The 13,900-nt window shown below is 38.1% G+C and overlaps 1 protein-coding gene across 1 annotated transcript in view; it reads left to right on the top strand.

Annotated features, from left to right (window-relative positions):
- The window catches only part of OSBPL10 (oxysterol binding protein like 10), a 115,093-nt gene that overhangs the window by 14,653 nt on the left and 86,540 nt on the right, over nucleotides 1–13,900 (top strand). The window contains exon 2 of the mRNA XM_009288654.2: nucleotides 13,153–13,328. Within this exon, the coding sequence (XP_009286929.1) occupies nucleotides 13,153–13,328 (176 nt within the window). The remainder of the gene's footprint in view (nucleotides 1–13,152; nucleotides 13,329–13,900) is intronic.

Below are 13,900 nucleotides of genomic sequence, written 5' to 3'. Positions count from 1 at the left end.
ATTCCAGGTCAGGTTGGACAGGGCTCTGAGCACCCTGATCTAGTTGAAGATGTCCCTGCTCATTGGAGGGGGGTTGGACTAGATGACCTTTAGAGGTCCCTTCCAACCCAAACTATTCTACGATTCTGTGAGAGTGAGAAATTACAACTGATTTTCACTTGTGCTTTCTAAGGGCAGCTTTTTTCACTTTGCCCAATTATGTTGATGTAACAATTTACTGAGATTTTTGGGGGAACAATTGCTGTTTATTTTGCACCGTTGCTGTGGACTATATTTTCTTCAATAAAGTAGTCCTGGAATGGAATTGTTCACATAGACTGCAAACAATTATAAGAGGATGTCTGTGCTGATTTCCTAAGTCTTCATCCATGGAAATGCATCAAATATAACTCAGGTTAAATATAATTTTTGGAAGGATTTTAGCTTCCAGAGGAATGTCATGTTCTTTACAGTCTTATATCAGTAACTTGCACAGAATTAAATATCTCTGACTTTCTTCCAAATAAAAATGTTGGAAAAGCATATTAGGAGAAGAAAATGTAAAAGTTATTGCGTAGTTAAGAGGAAAAAACTGAACATGGCTTATGTCTCTTTGTAGGCTTTTATAATGATTTAGTAGTTAGAAATTATTTTGCATATTCCAGTTGTTGTCCGCTGATATAATTAGCGTGAATGTGTTTTGTGGTTTGGGTTCGAGCTGGTAGATGGTGTCTGAAACAACCTCCTTTGCTTTCGTGGTAGCTTGTACCAACTGCTTTCATGAGACCAGTAGATGAGCCACTGTTTCACCTTCTTACTGCTGAATGGGGGAGACCGTCTCCCAACTGTCTGTTCCTTCTCTACTTTTTTCCCCTGGTTTAGCAAATTGAATTAGTTCCCACTGAGTTTAATGAGCATTAGAGAGGACCCAAGGGATGGGTTGTGACCATGCAGCAAGGGAGGAAGGAGAGGAGCAGTGGTGAGCCCTAAGTTTGGATGAGGTTTTACAACCAGTTGAGCTGTAGACGTGAGGTTAACTGTGCTGTGTTTTGTGGAAAAAATCTAAGATATGTAAATGTAACCCACACTTGGCAGTAAGCCTAGCACACCAGTTTCTGAGGGAGAGGGAAGTGATCATTTGTCTCAGTTAATACTTAACTGAGGCCTGTTTCTGATCACTCGTTTACCACTCATGCTTCTTCCTCACTCATTTAACCGTTGTAGTAGAGATTGTGAGTCAGTGCCATCAGCTGCTGTTGTTCATAATGTGGCATAGTGATACACTATCATCTGCCTTCAGTCCATCAGTTTTAGTTTCACTGAGCACAGGACTTTGGTAGGGTTGGTTGTTTGCTGCTCTGCAGGGGTGATGATCTCTGGCAGCGAAGTGGAGGGGAGCAGACAACGGGAAGACATAACAGCTTCTCCTGCCACAGCGTGCATTAGTGGCACCTGTGATTTGGAGCCTGCAGGTATTCAGTAATAAATGTAACTTTTAATTTTTTTAAATGGTACCTGTCGGAAGTTTTTCAAGATTTGGAATGCAGAAATATGTTCTGAGAAAGCATGCATAGAAGATGGAATGCCTTTACAGACTCATTTAGATTCCTGTGTACTTTTGAATATTTCCCTGCTTGCTCTACATGAATGAATTCTTGTTTATTTTTATTTATTTATTATCTTGTGGTAGTGTTTCTGGTACATTACTCTTCCAGGAAGACTAGAGAAAGCTGGAACTAATATCTCGAGGCTGATACGATTGGAGGAGAGCATCCTAGGTGTGTCTCATACATCACGAAGGAACAAAGAGGGTGCTTTTTCTGCCTGCTGGTCACCTTTAAGCATAGCAGGAGTGATATAACTAGATCTGTACACAGCGTGCCTGAGAGTGTTGAACGTACAGAATATAGTAGATTTGTATTTTCACTTGTAGGTTTACTTTTTCCATATACATAGGTTTTTATATTAGCAGGTGGTAAGACAGAAGTCAAGAATATGGTATAAGAGAGAAATGAATGAGAAAAAATAGTACTATGGTTATTCCTCTGTAACTGAAAAATAAAACCTCAAACCTCAGACCATTCACCATCACTTACAATACTTAGTGTTGGAAATAGAAAAGACCAAATGAGAATAACAGAAGCATCAGAATTATTCTCTACAGTTTTATCCCTGCTGATAAATACAATAAAGCACTGTGTCATTAAAATAGCCCTCAGAGGGTATGGTTTAATGAGGTTTCTTGAACTGAATTAAGAGCATGTTGTCAACAAAAGGGGCGCAACCTCCTTGCATGCTCCTCACCCCCTCTTACTTTGCCATGACTCTGATGTCCTGTTGATCGCATGGTAATGGAATTCAGCTCACTAAAATGGCAGAAAATTAACCTGGCCAAAAAAGATGAAAAAATCTTACACGAAGTATATATTGGGTGTTGATATCTTTCTTGCTAAGTACTCCAGCCTCAAAGTACTCCAGTTACATCTTTGCTGCTTCCAGTATGTACTTGCTTAGTCTATTGAAATGCTCTATGTAGCTTAAAAGAATGATACGAATGTACTGTCAAAGTGTTTTCTGATGTTGGCTTTTGTGTCGGTCACCTAATAAGCCTTGGAAGTAGTAACCAACTAATTCTTTTCTTTAAGGATATGTTCAAGATGTCGATAAACTAATTTTGGTGAGAAGTAGGAAAAAAAACAATTTTCACTAACCTACTAATTAGCCTATAGTACATATAGTACAGTGCAGGAGAGTGTTTTGCTCTGGATGGTGGTTGGAAGTCTAGCTAGTAGAGTGCTTTATTCTTGACTGTAGTGTCAAATGATTCTTCAGATTTCTGTTTACTTAGTTTTAGGTAAATTTACTGAAAACCTTTTGGCACATCCTGTTGCCAAACTGTTCTGCTTGTCTACTCCTTCATCCCTCCACTTCATTTCCTCTGTAAATTGTCCCTCATTTGTTGGCAACAGAGTGGTCATAATAACTGAGATTCTATCTCCATAAACCATGACATGTGTGACTGCTCTAATTAATTTTCAGCAACATCTTTCTATTGACAACTTTTAGGTTGGTGACATCTTTTTATTGAGAGTTTATGAATCCTATCTAACCTTTTATATTTCATGTTTAATAATTAAAAATGAGGGAAGAGCTAAGTAACAGTGAAGACAGTTCAGCGATTTAGCTATTTTGGTCAATAATTACTATATACAAAATAGTGCAGTTTTTATAGCATAGAATTTACAATTCAGTTGCATGACTTAAGATACCTTTCCTGTGACTTTGGGATTTTTACAGTCTGTCTTAAAGCAACCTTGGTTTCCAGTAAGCAGTAAAAATGAATTGGAAAGAACTCCAACGGCCAATTTGCTTGCATTGATGTTTACTCCTTTTCATTTATATGCAGGTCAACACCCTGAAGTTCCCTGGTTTACCACCACAGGCTGTTACTGTTGTGCATGGGACCATATTCACCTGTGAGGAACAGACTCATTAGCGTTCACCTACAAAGATAATTTCACTGGTTTTTAACTTGGAGACATGGAGCCCAAATACTTCGGGCTGAGATAACAGACACCTTTTGTCTGTGTAATTGGCGCAAGATATGACTTGAATGGTATTCCTAATTTCCATTCTCTCGTTGTTAAATTGAGCAAAAAGCAGCACTTAAAGTAGCTGAACTACTCTACTTGAAGCCAGAGTAGTCTTGTAATTTGAGCTACTTCTATTTGCAGTCCGTTTGTGGTCTGATTACCTGAATAGTTTGCCTGATATTCCCACCTGGAGGTGTTTGGCCCATCCCTTGGTTTGTCATCTTCCTCAGCTTCAGCATTCGTCCTGTTGTTCAGGGTCACTCTCTGTGCCTTTGTGATTTGTTTCATTAATATTTCAGTCCCTGAAAGTGTTTTGTCGCCGGGTGAAATCCTAACTAACATCAGGTCTGGCATAAAAACTCAGGGTCATATTGGTTGTCTCATAGCTGAGTGCTTTTCTGTATAGTCTGTAGTTCTTGACAGCAAAAGAGAGCTCTCAAAATCTGCAGATGTTTGAAGGTGCCTACCCTAGATGGGACAGAATATCCAATAACAGTAGTGTTGGATTGAGTTAGGGTTAATTCCTGCCAGTGAGGAATACAAGTTGTTGGAGAAGAGAGAGGAAGAGTTTGGAGGCACAAGTCAGAGAGACATAAACCAACTTTACCTCTGCAAATAAGGCTTTGATTCATCATTGGTCCACCATAAGAGGGAAGTGATTCAAAAATTTAGGATGGGGGCCAGTGGAAGATGGCCAGTGGAAGATACTGTGTAGTAGACATGGTGTGTGTGTGTGTGTGTGTGTGTGTGTGTGTGTGTGTGTGTGTGTGTGTGTGTGTGTGTGTGTGTGTGTGTGTGTGTGTGTGTGTGTGTGTGTGTGTGTGTGTGTGTGTGTGTGTGTGTGTGTGTGTGTGTGTGTGTGTGTGTGTGTGTGTGTGTGTGTGTGTGTGTGTGTGTGTGAGGTTTTACTGCTTCCTTCCTACATTTTTTGTCCTTCTAGTAATGCTGTCAGTCTCTCAACGTAGTTCGGAGGGGAGGCTCGAGTTGCTGAAGGTGAAGGAGAGGGGTGTTGGGGGTATTTCAATTGAATAGATGTTTTTTGTTCAGCAGCCTCTTTTGGGGGTGTGTAAGTTTGGGACTGCCAAAATTTAGTAGCTGCAAATTGTAGAGAATTTGGATTATGGATGATAGTATTTTGAGATAAAATTGTGATTTAGACCTGGCTGACTCGCACAAATTCAGTGGGATGTGGTTTTATTTAAACTCTGTTGCATGGTAGTGCTGATACAAAACCAGCAATTCCAGGGTCCCTGTGAGTGTGTGTTGGGGGGGCATTATATTAGGTGACTGAATTTGCTACTCTCTCATTATGTTGCATGAGAACCAGGCTGTCAAATAGATATATTTGATTCATTTACGGATGTTGTAATAGCAAGTACCAGAAAAACCAAGCTAAGGTCACATCTCTTTTCAGTCCGTGAGGTCTCCTGCAGAATGTGGCAAGTAGCAGACAGAAATCTCTGTAAAATACTGCCTTTGGTCAAATCTCACTTCATTATTGACGTGTCTTCATATACGACCTTCCTGGAAATGTGTTCTGTGTGTGTGCATGTCCCTACTTAAAGCAGAGAGTGTTGAAAGAATAATATCTAATAGTGTCGGTCACTGTTGGACTCATTAGTGCACTGAGCAGCTGTGTTCACAGTGGCTGCATTCAGTGCTGCCTTCTTTTTGATTACTTTCCTTCAAATAGGTCTGTGGGATGCTTACATTTTCTTAGTATGTGTAATGTACATGGTAGAGCCTTTCGTTCAGCGTTTCAGGCTTCCTGAATTTGTTATTTGACTTGTTGGAGAGTTGCATTTTTGGTATGTTAGGCCATCTTCTAAACTGTTTATTTCATACTGTATTTTGTAAGTACTTTGTGGAAGATGAGTTGATGCTAGGCACTAGGCAATTTTTAATGTGAAGTGTGCTTGCCAAACCTGTCAAATCTTACGGAACTCGTTGCAGAAAGCGTCAAGCAAAAAAGTGACATGTTTTTATGGAAGGTCAAATATTTCTGTATTGCTTATGATTTTGTTGCGTTTTTTTGTTACAGAAAAGAATAGGCAATAAGATTCCTGGCATGGCTGGCATAGTTTTGGGAGATGTTTAAAACTTTGTGGTGATGCAGCTGTTTGCTGAGCGGCAGTTTTGACAACTGCCAATGTGAATAGAGAGAATTACAAATATTAATACGGGAAAGCTGCTTTCACAAGCTAGATGTAATTGAATGTCTTATTTTATATATATATTTTCTTTATTTTGGGGAAGAAACTCAGATTTTTTTTTCCCCAATTTCTAGTTATCCCCCCCCAATGTTTAGTTATTTTTTTGTAGGTGATTTGTTATTGTAGTGAAAGCAAATGAATCAGTTTTTCTCATTTACTTACTACTTCTCACCTGGTTTGCTTATAGGTCCTCCTAACAGTTGTTTCTCTAGATAGACTTAGGGTACTTTACAACTAGAATATTCCTTGACTAAGCAAAGTACATGCATTCTACTCCTTTGCATCCTCTTGGGATGACTAGGTGAAATATAAATATCTTAATGTAAAACCCACTGTAGCTAGATTTTGGGAAAACAGGAGAAAATGAAGAGCTTGATTTCTGATAGCTGCCTTGTTTATTGGTGGGGTTTTTTTTGCTAGTTGGGACACACCAATACTGCATGAAGGCTTGGAGCCGAGAAGCAGTTGTCCATACAGGCTCCAAAGTAGGTCTTTGTAATTTTACTTTCTCAAAGCAGCAAAGTCTTGCTCCTGGATAAGGTGGAAAGGTGGGATTGAGAGAGGATAAGCCAGACAGCTTCCTTCATTTTGGTGCCCAAACGACTGCAAACGACTATCCTGTGGACCCGGCTTCAGTGAGTACCAATTTAGCAGCAGAGTCTTGTGTCATACAGAGCACTGCCTTCCCCTCAGATGGGGAATGGAGTTGGTGTGTGTAACTAGTTGTCTTTTGTATGTTTCCTGTATCTTGTTTTAGAATCACATAGAAGTGTGTCTTTCTAAAGCTTAACATCCTTAAATTACATGCAGATTATTAGAAGTGACATGGAAGTACTCTGTTCTTATTTTGGTTTAGATCTTGGTTGTTTTTCTTATGAAGTAAAATGTATTTTCCTATCTGGAAGCTCTGTTTTTAATCTGTGACCTGAATCGAGCTGGATAACAACATTGACAGAATTAAGATTGCACCGGCCCATTTATTCCCCCAATTATGTCACTGCTAGCCTTTTCTCTCTGATCTGCAATACAGAAATTGAAGTCTGCTTAATTATTAAGTAGTAGTGAATTTAGAGCAAATAAAAAGGAAGGTGGCAAGGACTACTAAATGACACAAAGTAGCATTGGGCAGCCAGCCAGTTCGGTGGGCTGTGAGCAGTAAGTGCTGTTCGTGGTATCAGCCTCCACTGTGTACCTTTTGTTTTATGTGTTTGCCCCTAAACTGCAATTGTTACCCTCAATGTGGCCATGTTGCGCTAAAGCATAGATTAGTATGATGAATGTACTTTTCTACAAATCTGTATGAATTCTAAGCCTGATGGGTAAAAATGGATGCATTATTTTTAAGCCTATTTTTCCTCCCTCAGTCCCCTAAGCAACTCTATTTGAAGTTAGAAAACTAATATTAATATTTATCCTTACTGTAGTCTCTTTTTACTTAAATAAAATTTGGGCAGCATGTCTATTGCTGACTACAGAATTTCAGACTGTGGAAGTAATTGGCATGGCAAGCAGAAGTTGATGCACTGACGAGCTGGTCAGTAGCAATTGTAGCTTCTGCAGATGCTGAGAAAGTAGTGACGTTTTGGTTCATAAAGCGGGCCTGCTTGTAAACTTGAAGATTGACTGGGGCTTGACAAAACAGGAAAGGAGATTTCTCTTTAAGATTTTATTTGTGTGAGAGTTCTGTGGATGTTAAAGTCATGAAGGGCGTGATGATCGGAAACAAGCAGTCCATCTATTAGCTGTGGATAATACTTCCTCTATTTCTTATCTCCATTTTAGATGTGGAACATTTCTGAAAGTATCCAGCAAACTGTAGTTCAGCTTGACTGATATGCAATTATAATAATGCAGAGAAATTACTGTTTTAAAAATCCAGTTTTCATTCAGAGATGCTCAAAGTCAGTAAAGCTTTTAATGAATACTGCAGTTCTTATGTTTTCTTATGTTAGAAAGTTATAAATTGAGGAACCTCAATGCATAAAGGATGTTAAACAGTTACTGAAATGTAAGCATGTTCTCCCAACCATATGTCTTTAAATGTCAACTTTAGAGGTGATTTTTAATAATAAAGTCCTTGACTGTCAAATGTGTATGCCATGCTTTATCTTTATTGGCATGAATAATTCCATTAATCTTATGGCTCAAGGTAAACGGGGAAAAAAAGAATTAAGCAGTTGCATAAATGTCATCACCAAGATGGCCTAATAATATACAGTTTCCTAAAAATGAAATATTTCTGTGTGACATCTCGTTCAGTTACTGGAACCATAAACTTTGCTTTTCTTTGACACAGTCATTTACTTTCTATCCTATAAATGAATAATTCCATTAATCTTATGGCTCAAGGTAAACGGGGAAAAAAAGAATTAAGCAGTTGCATAAATGTCATCACCAAGATGGCCTAATAATATACAGTTTCCTAAAAATGAAATATTTCTGTGTGACATCTCGTTCAGTTACTGGAACCATAAACTTTGCTTTTCTTTGACACAGTCATTTACTTTCTATCCTATAATTCATATCTAGTTTTTTTTAACTACATTTAAAAAAAAAAAAAGGAGGAATTATAGACCATAAACTTTGCTTTTCTTTGACACAGTCATTTACTTTCTATCCTATAATTCTTATCTAGTTTTTTTTAACTACATTTAAAAAAAAAAAAAGGAAGAGAATTATAGAATAGTTTGATTCCTTATTCTTGAAAATGTCCTCTTCAGTGATCCCATAATCCTCAAAAACGCGCTCTGGCAGTGACTGGCGGAAAATTGGAATGGAGTGAAAGGAAAACACATATTTGGAAATTCAGAAATACTGATAACAAAGTGGTAGAAGGAGAAGGTAGTGAAATTCTCCTGTTAGTGAGCTGCTTCTGTTCTTGAGCTAATTTGATGCTGAAATGTGTAGTGGAGAATAGTATTTGTCACATTGTCTCGAATAATAAATTCAGCGGTCTGAGAAGGGGAAATACGTGAATTGTTATTTTTCTAATATGATAGGGAAGGTGATGTTGCCTATCAAGGTTTTAAATCAGGGTGAAGACTTTGTGCTCTTTGAAATCAATGTATTTTATCTGAACAATTTGCATTTTTATAGTTAAAGCAAAATAAAAAGATCATAAAGTACATATTGTGAGACTGGTTTAGGAGAAAAGGTGTCTGTGGAAGAGCTAAAGCAGTGTTTAGAGAGAAAAGCCCCTCTGTCCATCAATGAGAAAGTAACTGGGAAAAAATCTCCAAAAAGCTGAAACCAAGGCTAGCCTGCGGTAGAAACCCGGCATGCCTCTCCATCCAGAAGTAGCTGCTGTGTTAGGTCATCATAAAATGAAAACCATTTTATGGTTTGGAGATTATGGAAGATTTTGTATTTAGTCAAAGGATTTGTCTATGCTACTGTGCAGTATTTGGGCATCCATACCAATTTTAAACAGATGCGCTCTGGGATTAGTCACAGTCCAACTATGAAGCATGGATTCCAACGTAGGCTAGTTTATGAACCTAAGGAAGTAATTAATACAATTCTGCTTTCCAAAAGAGGTGAGTTTTTTAGCAGATTGAGTCCATAATTGAAGATTTGACTGGGATTGCAGTTGTCCAGTTGCAAAAGTGTTTATATATAAAAAAAAAACCTCTATCACATTATGAATTCAAACTGGAAGTTGTACAAAATCTGTTCCAGAACACTGACTTAACTGGGGAAGAAGGGTGTGGGGAGAATTCAAATCACTAGGAATACATTACACAATGGAAAGATTTGGCAGTCCGACCTTGAAAACTTCTTGGGATTAGAGAGTAGTGAAAACTTATTTCTAGATGGTTGGTTTCTGAGATGTGTTCAGAATAGGGATAGTAAAGAAACAAGTTTTTTTAAGAGGTCTTTTTTTTTCTGCTGGGAACATACCTTTGGGTGCATTGCAAACTTGCATCTGAGTGACAGCTTCAGTGAGCAGTGCACCATGTTATGGATGTGCAATTGAATGTTGAAATGTCTAGAAAGGTTTTGATTTGTGGTTTGGTTTTTTTTTTTGAAGTATGCATTTCCACTGGAGAATATGGAAATGCTTTATTTGACTGGAAATGGGAAAATGAAAATTCTTAAATCCAGTGAGGTGAGTAAATTACATGGGAAATGTTCATATCATGTCCTTCTGATACTTTTGGGTCTCTCTTTAAAATTTTTTAAAATTTCTTTTTTATTGCCTCAAACTGGGATAGTGTTGGAAATGTCAAATTTTCTCATGGAAGACCTGTATAGCTGCTGTTCTCTGTTGACAGGCTCTGACGGTAGACCATTTGCATCTCCTACTATACCACCAGCATTTTATCACTAAACCATAGTATTATATAATTATATATAATTATTACTATAATAAATGCTCATATCAGTGAATGAAAAATCCAGCTGAAATAATTTATTGGTAGTGTTTGAGTCTCTCTCTTCCCCTCCAAGAATTCAGAAGGCAACATAGTTATGCTTCCTAATACGTCACACTTGTTCTGCTTGACTTTTTTTTCTTTTATGGCTGTCAAGATGAATGGGTAAAGGGGATAGTTACAAAATTTATAAGACTGAGGATTTATTCTCAGAGCGTGCAGATTTTGAAATATGGCAAGTAAAATAGAAATAAAGTGTCATCAGGCCATATTGACAAACTCTTGAGTAACTTAAAATAATTCCGGTAGTGTCAGACTGTTGGGGGTTTTTTGTTTGGTTTTTTAACTTGATAGAACAGCAATAAAATTCTAGTTCACAGAATGTGGCTGAATGTTTTATCTTGTAATTGATATCAGTTGGTAATGCATCTGTGTTTGGTTGGAATGGCAGGGGGGAGTATCTTGGTAAATCCCAGGAGCTTGAGGGAGGCTGGGCCAGAGGAGCAAGAAGCCTGTATTCTCTGGATGGATTTGAGTTTAAAGTGAGAAATCCATTGGCTAAAGGCTTTTCTTTTGTGAAATGGCCTGCTTTTCCTTGCCTGTAATTTTACGTGTCTACTTTGAACAGTGCTTAAGCAGTTAAAACTGCTTAAAATGTGTTAAAGTGGTAATTTTCTAGCTTACCATTAAATGGACTCTTTTAATAAATATTAATGTAAAAAAACCCCAAATTGATGATTTTGTCCAATTTTGGAATAACAGAAAAGTTCAGCTGTCTTTTGGAGGTGTCTGTCAGTAACAGTTGTTTCATTGTTTATGTCTAGTATGACATAACTTGACTCTGCTACCTCCTACCTGACTGTTCTCGAAAGAGTATGTTAGTTTTCATCAGCGTTAATCTGTAAATTAATTAGAGAAATACGACATCATGGGTAAATGTGTGCTCTGTGAGCAAGGCCAGTAGAGAAATACAGGATAAGGTGGCAAGATTAATCAATTCTAGAGAGGTTAGTGCTGTTATTTCCCTGGTATGGGAATGACATGACTTTTTTGTTAAAAGTTAACAGTTAAAAGATATCCCTGTCCTTTTGATACGGTTACGTGGGGCTTCTAAAATGGGACATGTACCATTCTCTTACCTCTGTCCTGCTTTATATATATAATGCTTTTCCATCTTCAATTAATGAAAGAATCTGGTCTCCGTTTCTTCTGCGTTTTTGTGATGGTCTGAACTGGGTCATCACTTGGTCTGTGATGCGAGAAAATGTTTTTGAAAGCTGCTTCTGTTTTTCCCATCTCTTTCTGTTCCTCCCTCCCCCCCACCTCCTTTGTATGAAGTCTTGCACTGCTTGATTTGACATTTAATTCCTTATTCCTTCTCCTGGCTTTTTCTATCCTTTTAGCAGTTTTCAAAGTGCATTATCCCCCTGCTTCTCTTGTGAGACTATAGTTGTCTGTGCAGTTTACTCCAGTCTATCTTTTTCTGTGATACCACTGTGTGAAAGGTGAAGAGGGGAGTTGCGCATCAAACCATAACTCTTGAAAAGCAAATACTTGGTTCTGTGTGATATGAACAGTGTCATGGTCAGGATGACTGTGCAAAGTTCCTGAGCTCTCCAAAGTCACAGGGAAACTATTTTGTTGACAGGACCAGTTTTTGTTGGACAGTTGGGACTTTAGATAGTTTCTGTAGATAATTCTCTTTTCTCTTATGGCTTTCAAAGTTGGCAGACATGAAACTGGTTCATCTGGGACAACAAAAAAGGCAGCATACTTGAAGCGGGCGATGCGAAGGCTTGCGAGAACTGGTTACTTTCTTCTTTCTTAAAATTACTGCTTGAGTTGTACTGCAAACATGTTGCATGCTTTTACAGGCAACTAAGATGTCATCAGAAGTACTGAAAACTGAAGGTACAAGGCCAATGATAATGTTCTGTTTTTCTGAGACTACACATAAAATAGATCATGGTTGGCTAGAAGGTCAAGTTAACACTACTGCTGGAGCTGTGATGACAGGGATGTGGAAGGATGCTGTCTCTGCATATGTGGATTTGCAGAAGTCGCTTCTCTTGGATGTCATTATGCTAGTAAAGGTGTATTCTGTACTCGAATGGCTGGTTTCTGTCCCTGGGGTAGCTTCATGGCAATGCAAAGCACATCTTTATGGAGCTTACAGTCATTCTGGGAGTGCTTTGCTGGTCTAGCATGTAAAAGTTTGAGTTGAAGTGCTTGTAGCGTTTATGTAACTTCATAGATTCTGTTCTAATAGATTCAGAGGAACTTGTTTCCCCAAATCCTTTGGTCTTCATAGGAGAAGGAAAGATGATTTTTCTTGCCTTTTTTTTTTTTTTTTTTTTTTTTACTGTTGTTCCTCCTTTTGTTAATTGTAGAGCTGTACTGCAGTAACCACGATGATGACTTCCAAGGTAGTAATTGATAAAAGATGGCCTGATAACAAAGGCTGAAACAAGTCATTTGTACCTGGACAATAAAAGGACAATGAAATTATAATGAGCATGGCACAGGCTCAGAAGGGACTTAGCTACATATAAAGCCTAGACTTGTTTGCTAAACCCAAAGAGATTGCTGAAAACTTGTCAGTTGGATGGAGAGAAACACTTGCTCTAGGGTCAAACTACTGTACCATTTTCTCAGGGGCATGGCATGACTTCTGGCTAGTGCTCTGCTTTTTCTCTGGAATATGTAACAGATATTCCTAAAATGGACAAGGAAAACTGAGAATGAGTGAAAGAAAAATTTACTATGGAATGTGCATTAATCTGAAAGGAACATGAGTAAAATAATAGCCCTTAAAAAACCAAACCTAATGACCAAAATAACAGTGCCTTATGAAATCGAGTTATTACAAAAGCGACTTTAACCTCATTTATTTGTTTATGATCTTGATTTAAGATCAATCTGTGCTCTTCTTTGAGTAAATGCGTGAAAAACTCTTTAACAGAAATACTACACGATTGCAATTTCTTTGAACAGGTACTTTGTGCTGGACTTTGAGACGGGGATTCTGCAGTATTTCGTGAATGCACAAAGTAAAAACCAGAAGCCACGAGGAACCTTGTCTTTAGCTGGAGCTATAATATCGCCCAGTGATGAAGTGCCACACATGTTGGTGGTCTACTCTGCTAATGGAGAGATGTATAAGTTGAGAGGTACAGTGCTGCTTAAAGTGCTAGCTGAGTTGTTCTTCTCTCCCATTCCCGCTTCTGCGCCTCTTCTCTCATATCTCATTTCTCTTTTACTTCCCTATACTGTCAGAAAGTAGTGGTTGTACAGCTATATTGTTACACACTATATTATAAAACACAGTGGAACAATAATCTGGAGTGAAATACATGTGAATTTACAATATATAGACTTTCAGGGCTGGAAGATACCTCAAGATGCCTTCTGTAAGCTGTTATTGTGGCATTTTGATTGTACAGTATATCTTTTTTGCTTCCGAAGGAAGAAAAAGCTGCTTTCATTGCTGTCCACAGCATAGCATTTCATTTCTAATACTGTTCTCCCCTGCCACCATCCTGCAGATAATGTGCAGTAATGAATCTGCTGATGGGTTGGAGAAGGGAAAAGTGCCAGTGGAGGGCTGTTAAGATACCCTGTTCTTGTCAGTCTTGGAATAATTGAAGTCACTTTTAACATAAAATTTTGCCTTCCCTTGCTCCCAAATGTAAGAAAGACAATATAGGGTATGTAAGAGTTAATTTTGAATGATTTCCTCCCC

This window comes from Aptenodytes forsteri, unplaced genomic scaffold, assembly GCF_000699145.1.
Source record: "Aptenodytes forsteri isolate BGI_AS27 unplaced genomic scaffold, ASM69914v1 Scaffold9, whole genome shotgun sequence".
NCBI lineage: Eukaryota > Metazoa > Chordata > Aves > Sphenisciformes > Spheniscidae > Aptenodytes > Aptenodytes forsteri.
This window is presented reverse-complemented; position numbering and strand designations above follow the sequence as displayed.